Genomic DNA, 9139 nt, shown 5'->3' on the forward strand with positions numbered 1-9139 from the left:
CATTAGCTAGCTAACGTTACTGTAGCTCATGGTATGAAAACGAGCCTCTTTATCGAAAGCGTCGTTGACAACAAACTGGAGCTAACCTCTGACCTGGCTAGCTACCTTCGTTTACAGGTGTCCCTAATACTAACTAGATGGAGAAAATGTAAAATGTCTAAATAATTTTAACATCCTTTTCCAAATAAAATAGAATAATTTGATACTCACACGTTTCAGTCCAAAATACGTCTGTTTTGAAGGCGGTGACAAATTGAAAAGCTAGTAATGGCGCGAGATTAACAATATTTACTCACATTACCCGCGTATTTGGCACCAACATGGCACGAGCCAATCTGTCTCGAGCAAAGTGATAGCTACCAATTTAGTTACATCGTGTGGTTTTAGTCTAACCGGGTGACATGCGTGAGGTTTAAACGTTTTTATGCTACAGTTTTGATTGTAACCATAAAAAAAAAAATTATCTCTGAAGTAGCTACAGTAAAACTTGTCAACTTGAACAGATCATGTTTCGTTATCCCGAAATTGCGTGTGAGCGCTAGAGCATGCCAGCGCCAACTAAAACGTTGGAAGTTGCTCAACCCTAAAACGAATACAAACTATTTTATTATGACATCCAGAGTTTGAGGAAGTTCATTGATTAACTACAGTAACTATCTAAATTGACCCATAATTGTCTTGGCATGTGATGTTCATTTAAATGTATTCACTCCAGTGTGCTTCCTGTTGCAACCAGCTGGGGGCACTGTTACTCTCTTGCCTCTGTAAGTCCTAGACTTTCTGTTTCCTGTTGCTTATAATGATACCTCTTTAGTAGTGTTTTGTGTTCTCGTCTGGGCCGTAGAAACTGTATTGTTTCTTAATTTGACTTCATTGAAATACATCTCCCTCTAATACTATTTAAGTACCTTAAAAGCAAATGAAATAGCATTCGACTCACTGAGGTACTCAAATAAGCCCCTAAAAAATAATATTATCTGAAGAAGTCCAAGCCAGCCGTCAAGTGAGCAGGACAACCCTTACTACTGACATACTAATTACATAACTGACATTTGTATAAATACAAGGCGAAATGGAATTACTAATTTACACGCACACAAACACACACACCAACTCCAGCGTACACACACACACACACCACACACCAGAGCAGAAATGCCCCCCAGTATCTTCTGAGGCGTGGATAGCATGCTGAGAAATAAACACGCCAAAATAAATTTGCATTGTGCACTGACTGTGTGCCATGAGCAGTCGGAAGCTCTGGAACAGCTGGTGTAGCAAGAGGATCCAAACCCCATGACCCACTATAATCACTTGAGGGTTTCATCAGAGGGAGAGCATAGAGAGGGGGATGATAAAGGGAGATGGGAGGAAAAAGAAAGAGCAGTTGTGAGAGGGAGTGAACAGTGATGAGGGAAGGGAGTGACAGGGATGAACGTCTTGAATGGTGCACTGCAGTTCATTTTGAAACAAAAGGCAAATAGCCAGATTAATCATCAGCTTGTATTTAATGAGTAGCAAGGTATCTTACAAAGACAGCGTGACTGTCTGTTTTGCATGTTTTTAATTTCCACTACGTTTAATACTTTTTACTGTACTAATGTAAGAATTTTAACAGTGGTGAAGCTTGTCCAGTATATACGCATGACAAAAAATGACCTAATCAGATGTTGAGCTTCACTGCATGTTAGAGTTACATCTGTTTGTTATGTAACTGCTTTCACTGTGAACCACTCATTATTATTTAGCCTGTCAGCTTTGATAAAGTCAGTGGGGTTGTTGTTGTAGGCCTTAAGAAACACAACTATGCGGGGCACTCATATAGAATTACCACTTTTCGTACAAAATGCAAATTCCTGTTCACTCTGATTCATCTCAGATCAAACAAGTGGAAAAATGAGGTGACTGCAGCCGAGATTTCATGTCCTGTGCACCATCACCACAACCCCTTTTTGAGAGAATGGAGATTTCTGACTGATTAGCTAGATTGACTCTGCTCATAAAATACTCCACACAAAACTCTGTATGCCAACACACAGTCAAACCACCTGCCAGAATAATTTGTTTTATGTTTATTTAATTTTAGGAGTCACAGACTTTCCCCTTCCCAAAAAATATATATATTATCTGCATTTAGCAGGCATATGTTGGAAATTCTATCAAAAGGAACATATTTTGCAAGTTGTGAATTGAGGTTCCATAGCAATACTTTTCCACCTATCCTTGATGTTGTGCCAGAATTACTTGAGTTGCATCACAACTGCCTTAATAATATTGGAATTATCTGAAACAGAAGTTCTCAGAGATTCTGTTGGTTGCGCTCTTTGGATCTGCTCAACAGATAATGCCAAAGGCAATTAAGGTAAAGGTCATCAACCTGGAACCATGCTAACAGGAAAATGAAATATTCAGTCACAGTTTGTTGCGTCCAACTGTCCATGTTGTTGATACAGGTTTGTAGTTCTGAATGACACAGAGACTAATATGACCTTAAAAACAGAGATGATTGTTTACCTAATGTCATTACAGACTTTTGATATACTGCAAATAATGAGGTTCTTTTACCTGACCCATGGCATTCAGAGTGTCTGAACCTACTGGCCCATCAGAACAAAAGGTATGTCAGTTTTGATTTACAATTTTGAAACATGAGTTAAATTTCAAACAATTATAACCAAGCACCAGACTGGTTGTTTCAACGTTTTGTAATAAAATTTGATAATTACAGCAACTTCCTCAAACATTTGTTCCACAGTTACAATAAGGTCATAATGATACTATAGGTATGCTCTCTTATTACAAATACACATCAAGGTCTACAGCACAGCAACACAATGGTCTGAAGGAAAACCAGGGCTACTTTACAGCCCAATTCTATCAGCAATGTATTGGAAATATGTCAGGAAAAATTCAGCCAAGGTTTCTCTCTTCACCGGCACAGTATAACCAGATGAGTTGATGATGATTAGCTTTAATATTTTCATATCGCCCCCGATACACAGATGTGAACATTGCATGATGTGTGGGATCATTGGGCACCTATTTTCATTAGTTCTGTCTCCTTGCCACACGATTTTCCTGGATAAATCTACGGCACTTAATAATAATAATAAATGTTGTCTTTTATAAATATATTTAAATAGTTCAGTTAACACTTTTGTGTTTTGTCATCTTGTACAATTTAATATTCTTGGTTGTTTGCGTTGACCAACTTGTAAGACATTGGACTCTAGCAATATTCTCTTGTTTGCTGTGGTAAGAATGAGTGCAACAGCTGCTGAGGTACATAGAAATGTCATAAAATGCTGATGAGTTAAGATGGGCCCATCATCTCTCACTGACACAGATACTGTCATGTTGGCTTGTGTGCCAGATTGCAACATATGATTCAACCAAGACTTTTTGCCATTTTACTGTCAGTCTCTCCGTTCCTGGCCATATCTTTCCACCTGGCAATCTCGCCATCCCTGTCTGAACGATTAGGGTAGGATGCAGTTCTGATGCAATACTAGAGGAAATCAGCCTGCAGATTGGCAGAGAGTTGACTGACAGTCACCTCGCCGTAGGTGGAGCCGGTCAGTATGCAGGCAGTCCTCTGGGACGTGGTCCCTGTTTGGCAAGGAGCTCCATCCTCAGCACAGTGCAGACATGCCACGGGGCTCTCTGGCTGTCCGTATGAGATGCTCATTTCCTTGTTGTTTCTCTGGGATGGTTGTGATATGGATCCAAAGGGGTCTTTCTGTTCAGGCCGGGGGCTGCCCCTGCAGATCCTATTGCGGAATGTGGACGTGTCTCGGCAAAGACACTTGCGGAAGTTGGGTTTGCACAGCAGGTAGACCATAGGGTTATAGATGGTGGACGATTTGGCAAAGATGGCCGCCAGGGCGAATGCAGCAGGAGGCACGATGGTGGCATCACCAAATGCCGCCCACATGGCCACTATGGCGTAAGGGCTCCATGCACCAAGGAAACCGATGCATACTGCTACCGACAACTGTTCAGAAACACACATAATTAAAAACATTTCTGCATATATAAATAGGAATAAACATTGAATGAATATTTAATATTACTTTACTTAAAGTCTGCCGGTATAATGCATTATAACTTTGCCACAGACCCTGCAAACTATACTCGTCTATCCACACACAGAATTGCATAATCCCTGAACTGTTGATGTTGTTGTTGTGAACTGGACTGCTGACACAGGGATACCCTCTGACCTTGACAATGAGGCTGTGTGCATTGGTGGTTTTGGTTTGGGATGACACATGCTGCTGGACGGCCCGGCGAGAGCCGCGCACCGTCAGCAGGATGAAGGTGTAGGAGAGGAAAATGACGGTGCAGGGCAGAGCGTAGCAGAAAAGGAACAGGCAGACGATGTAGGACAGGGCTGACAGCTCGTGGTTGGGCGCGTGCCAGTCAATGCAGCAGGCAGTGCCATAAGGCTCGGGCCCGTAGTGTCCCCACTGTGCCAGGGGACTGATGGCGAACACAGAGGCGTAACACCACACAGCCACCACCAGGACGCAGGCATGGGACGAGGAGAACTTGTTACCTGGGGATGGAAAATGGGACAAAGGGGGAAAAGGAAGGTGGAGAAATGTGCATTTTGACATAAGATAAGATTGTGCTTTATTCATCTCTAAAGGGCAAATTAGTTAGCATCAGTTTTAACAGACTATTTCGCCATCTCAGAGATTAACGTACAGTAAAAGAGAAAGGTTTGATCATATCCCATTGACATCTAACTCACCATAGTTAGGGAAGCTGACTTTGAGGCAACAGATGGAGGAGAGAGCTGTGAGGTTGGTCAGGCTGCACAGACCAAACAGAACCCCACACATAGCATAGAACTGACAGGTGATCTCATCAAACAACCACCTACACAGTGGAGAGAGATGAGAGTTAGGCAGTATAAAATGTTATATTGCTTCATTATCATAAGTCAGAATAACAGTGTGAGAGAGAAACAAGTGTTTTTTTGTTTAGTTTTTTGTTCCATGAGCCAGAAGAGAGAAAGAAAATGACGAACTTGTGAGCGAATGCAGAGGGAATGGCCAGAGGGAATAAAGACAGGGTCATCCCAAGGTCGCTGATGGACAGGTTAATGATGAAGAACTCGGCCGGCTTCAAGGACAAGCGCTTACGATACGCAACAAGCATCAAGATGCCATTCCCCAGGAGAGACAGAACACCTAGAAGAGAAAGAGAATGAAATATGATAAAATGAAAAAGCGAGAAGAACAACTGAAGACATAGATGAAGAATTATGAATGTGAAAATCAGAGGGTATACATCCAGGCATAAAAGCATTACCAGTACTCTATGAATGGATTGATTGTATATGCCTCAAATGTTCTCTTAATTTGAGCTGCATGTGACTGGATAACTAGCTAGTTGGAATTGAATTTACTCAAATGTGAGAATTTGTTGTGAATGGATAAACAGTGAATAAATGTGACCTCTTGGCAGTGAATATGAACTCACAGAATATGCTGTAGAGTATGCCCATGAGGAAGTCAAGCTCCTTTGAGATTGTGGAGACAAACAGGGCTGTGTCTGAAGCATTTCCCATCTGGAGAAAGAGAGAGAAGGAGTGGAGGAGGGTGGACAGAAGGGAGTGTAACTGTTAGTCAGAGAACAGTAGCACAGTTAATTGACAATTATGTCATTACGTAATGTTTGCTAGCGTTAATTACAGCCACAAGTTCTCTTTGAATCAACTAATTTAATAATCAGTGAATGAGTGATGAGGGAAAACATCAGAGAGTGGACAAAAAGATCATGAAGGTGAGCAACAACAAAGGATTCGCTACACTATTTTTGTCGTTCCATCTGGTCTACATTTATCTGCTTTGGATAAATATCAGAATTGGAAAGCTTTAAAGGCCCAATGCAGCCTTTTTTATATCAATATCAAATCATTTCTGGGTAGCAATTAATTACCTTACTGTAAAAGATTTCCGTTAAAATGGGCAAAAGTAGCTTTTTAGCAAAACACTATTTCTGAAGCAAGAATTTGCTAGGATTGTTTGGGAGTGGTTTAAGTGGGGAGCGGAAAACGAGCTGTTATTGGAGGTTTGGAATGCTCTTTGTTATTGGTCTATAAAAAATTTACCGCATGGTGATGTCACCATGGAAAGCCAAAACTCCTGCCCATGCAAACCTGCTGATTAGATGGTCCTGTGTAGATTGTATTTTCAACCAGCAACTATCAGGAAATAACACTGATCACAATTGTTCACAATTGTACAGTGTTAGTTTCATCAGCTGTTGTACAATGTGATATAAAACACAGGGAAAAACTAATTTTGACTGCTCAGGTTGAGCACTGAACTAAGCCTTTTGTTAAGAGTTCGAATATGGGCACTTCAGCATCAGGCCATCAGGCCATCCTCCAAAAGTCTTTGCCTCACTGTGCGTGCAGATGCACTCACACCTGCCTGCTGCCATTCCTGAGCAAGCTCTGTACTGGTGGTGCCCCGATCCCGCAGCTGAATCAACTTTAGGAGACGGTCCTGGCGCTTGCTGGACTTTCTTGGGCGCCCTGAAGCCTTCTTCACAACAATTGAACCGCTCTCCTTGAAGTTCTTGATGGTCCGATAAATGGTTGATTTAGGTGCAATCTTACTGGCAGCAATATCCTTGCCTGTGAAGCCCTTTTTGTGCAAAGCAATGATGACTGCACGTATTTCCTTGCAGGTAACATTGTTGACAGAGGAAGAACAATGATTCCAAGCACCACCCTCCTTTTGAAGCTTCCAGTCTGTTATTCGAACTCAATCAGCATGACAGAGTGATCTCCAGCCTTGTCCTCGTCAACACTCACACCTGTGTTAACGAGAGAATCACTGACATGATGTCAGTTGGCCCTTTTGTGGCAAGGCTGAAATGCAGTGGAAATATTTTTGGGGGATTCAGTTCATTTGCATGGCAAAGAGGGACTTTGCAATTAATTGCAATTCATCTGATCATTCTTCATAACATTCTGGAGTATATGCAAATTGCCATCATATAAACTGAGGCAGCAGACTTTGTGAAAATGTATATTTGTGTCATTCTCAAAACTTTTGGCCACGACTGTACAGTCCCCTTAACACATCTACCCCAACATACTCCACATGGAAATCAACAGCTGCACCTCCCGTACGGACTCGGGAGAGGCGAGGGTTGAGAGCCGTGCGTCCTCCGAAACACAACAGGGCTCTAACTCCTCTAGCTCCACAATGAAATAGGGTGCAGGCCAGGCAGCAGGCTGTTAGCCAGCCTGCCAGCTTAGTGGAGTCTGCCACAAGCACAGTCAGTGTAGTCAGCTCAGCTATCCCCATTGAGACCGTGTCTGTGCCTCGACCTAGGTTGGGCAAACTAAAGATGGCGGTGTTTGCCTTAGCAATCTCACTAGAATAAAGACCTCCTCCATTCCTGCCATTATTGAAAGAGATCGTGATACCTCACATCTCAAAACAGGGCTACTTGTTAGATCCCTCACTTCAAAGGCAGTTATAGTCAATGAACTAATCACTGATCATAATCTTGATGTGATTGGCCTGACTGAAACATGGTTTAAGCCTAATGAATTTACTGTGTTATGAGGCCTCACCTCCTGTTATGAGGCCTCACCTCCTGGTTACACTAGTGACCATATCTCCCGTGCATCCAGCAAAGGCGGAGGTGTTGCTAACATTTACGATAGCAAATTTCAATTTACAAAAAAAAACGACGTTTTCGTCTTTTGAGCTTCTAGTCATGAAATCTATGCAGCCTACTCAATAACTTTTTATAGCTACTGTTTACAGGCCTCCTGCGCCATATACAGCGTTCCTCACGGAGTTCCCTGAATTCCTATCGGACCTTGTAGTCATAGCAGATAATATTCTAATTTTTGGTGACTTTAATATTCACATGGAAAAGTCCAAAGACCCACTCCAAAAGGCTTTCGGAGCCATCATCGACTCAGTGGGGTTTGTCCAACATGTCTCTGGACCTACTCACTGCCACAGTCATACTCTGGACCTAGTTTTGTCCCATGGAATAAATGTTGTGGATCTTAATGTTTTTCCTCATAATCCTGGACTATCGGACCACCATTTTATTACGTTTGCAATCGCAACAAATAATCTGCTCAGACCCCAACCAAGGAGCATCAAAAGTCGTGCTATAAATTCTCAGACAACCCAAAGATTCCTTGATGCCCTTCCAGACTCCCTCTGCCTACCCAAGGATGTCAGAGGACAAAAATCAGTTAACCACCTAACTGAGGAACTCAATTTAACCTTGCGCAATACCCTAGATGCAGTTGCACCCCTAAAAACTAAAAACATTTGTCATAAGAAACTAGCTCCCTGGTATACAGAAAATACCCAAGCTCTGAAGCAAGCTTCCAGAAAATTGGAACGGAAATGGCGCCACACCAAACTGGAAGTCTTCCGCCTAGCTTGGAAAGACAGTACCGTGCAGTATCGAAGAGCCCTCACTGCTGCTCGATCATCCTATTTTTCCAACTTAATTGAGGAAAATAAGAACAATCCAAAATTTATTTTTGATACTGTTGCAAAGCTAACTAAAAAGCAGCATTCCCCAAGACAGGATGGCTTTCACTTCAGCAGTAATAAATTCATGAACTTCTTTGAGGAAAAGATCATGATCATTAGAAAGCAAATTACGGACTCCTCTTTAAATCTGCGTATTCCTCCAAAGCTCAGTTGTCCTGAGTCTGCACAACTCTGCCAGGACCTAGGATCAAGAGAGACACTCAAGTGTTTTAGTATTATATCTCTTGACACAATGATGAAAATAATCATGGCCTCTAAACCTTCAAGCTGCATACTGGACCCTATTCCAACTAAACTACTGAAAGAGCTGCTTCCTGTGCTTGGCCCTCCTATGTTGAACATAATAAACGGCTCTCTATCCACCGGATGTGTACCAAACTCACTAAAAGTGGCAGTAATAAAGCCTCTCTTGAAAAAGCCAAACCTTGACCCAGAAAATATAAAAAACTATCAGCCTATATTGAATCTTCCATTCCTCTCAAAAAAAAATTGAAAAAGCTGTTGCGCAGAAACTCACAGCCTTCCTGAAGAAGGTGCTTCAGTCTGGTTTTAGACCCCATCATAGCACTGAGACTGCACTTGTG

The 9139-nt window shown here is 42.0% G+C and overlaps 1 protein-coding gene across 1 annotated transcript; it reads right to left on the reverse strand.

Annotated features, from left to right (window-relative positions):
* Positions 1-3508: 3508 nt before the first annotated feature.
* opn7d (opsin 7, group member d) lies at positions 3509-5578 on the reverse strand. Its single transcript, XM_039007622.1, has 5 exons — positions 5491-5578; positions 5036-5198; positions 4757-4884; positions 4224-4558; positions 3509-3994 (listed from the first exon to the last, which is right to left on the reverse strand). The coding sequence occupies exons 1-5, from the start codon at positions 5576-5578 to the stop codon at positions 3509-3511; spliced, it is 1200 nt and encodes a 399-aa protein (XP_038863550.1).
* Positions 5579-9139: the final 3561 nt, after the last annotated feature.

Source organism: Salvelinus namaycush, chromosome 14 (assembly GCF_016432855.1).
Source record: "Salvelinus namaycush isolate Seneca chromosome 14, SaNama_1.0, whole genome shotgun sequence".
Classification (NCBI taxonomy): domain Eukaryota; kingdom Metazoa; phylum Chordata; class Actinopteri; order Salmoniformes; family Salmonidae; genus Salvelinus; species Salvelinus namaycush.

What these genes read in the sequence shown, in the direction of transcription:
- opn7d (XM_039007622.1), bottom strand. Translation starts at nt 5,578, where the DNA reads ATGGGAAATGCTTCAGACACAGCCCTGTTTGTCTCCACAATCTCAAAG. An exon ending in CCCTCTGCATTCGCTCACAA is followed by an intron (nt 4,885 to 5,035) that starts GTTCGTCATTTT and finishes TCCACTGTGTAG; the next exon opens with GTGGTTGTTTGATGAGATCA. An exon ending in AGTCAGCTTCCCTAACTATG is followed by an intron (nt 4,559 to 4,756) that starts GTGAGTTAGATG and finishes TTCCATCCCCAG; the next exon opens with GTAACAAGTTCTCCTCGTCC.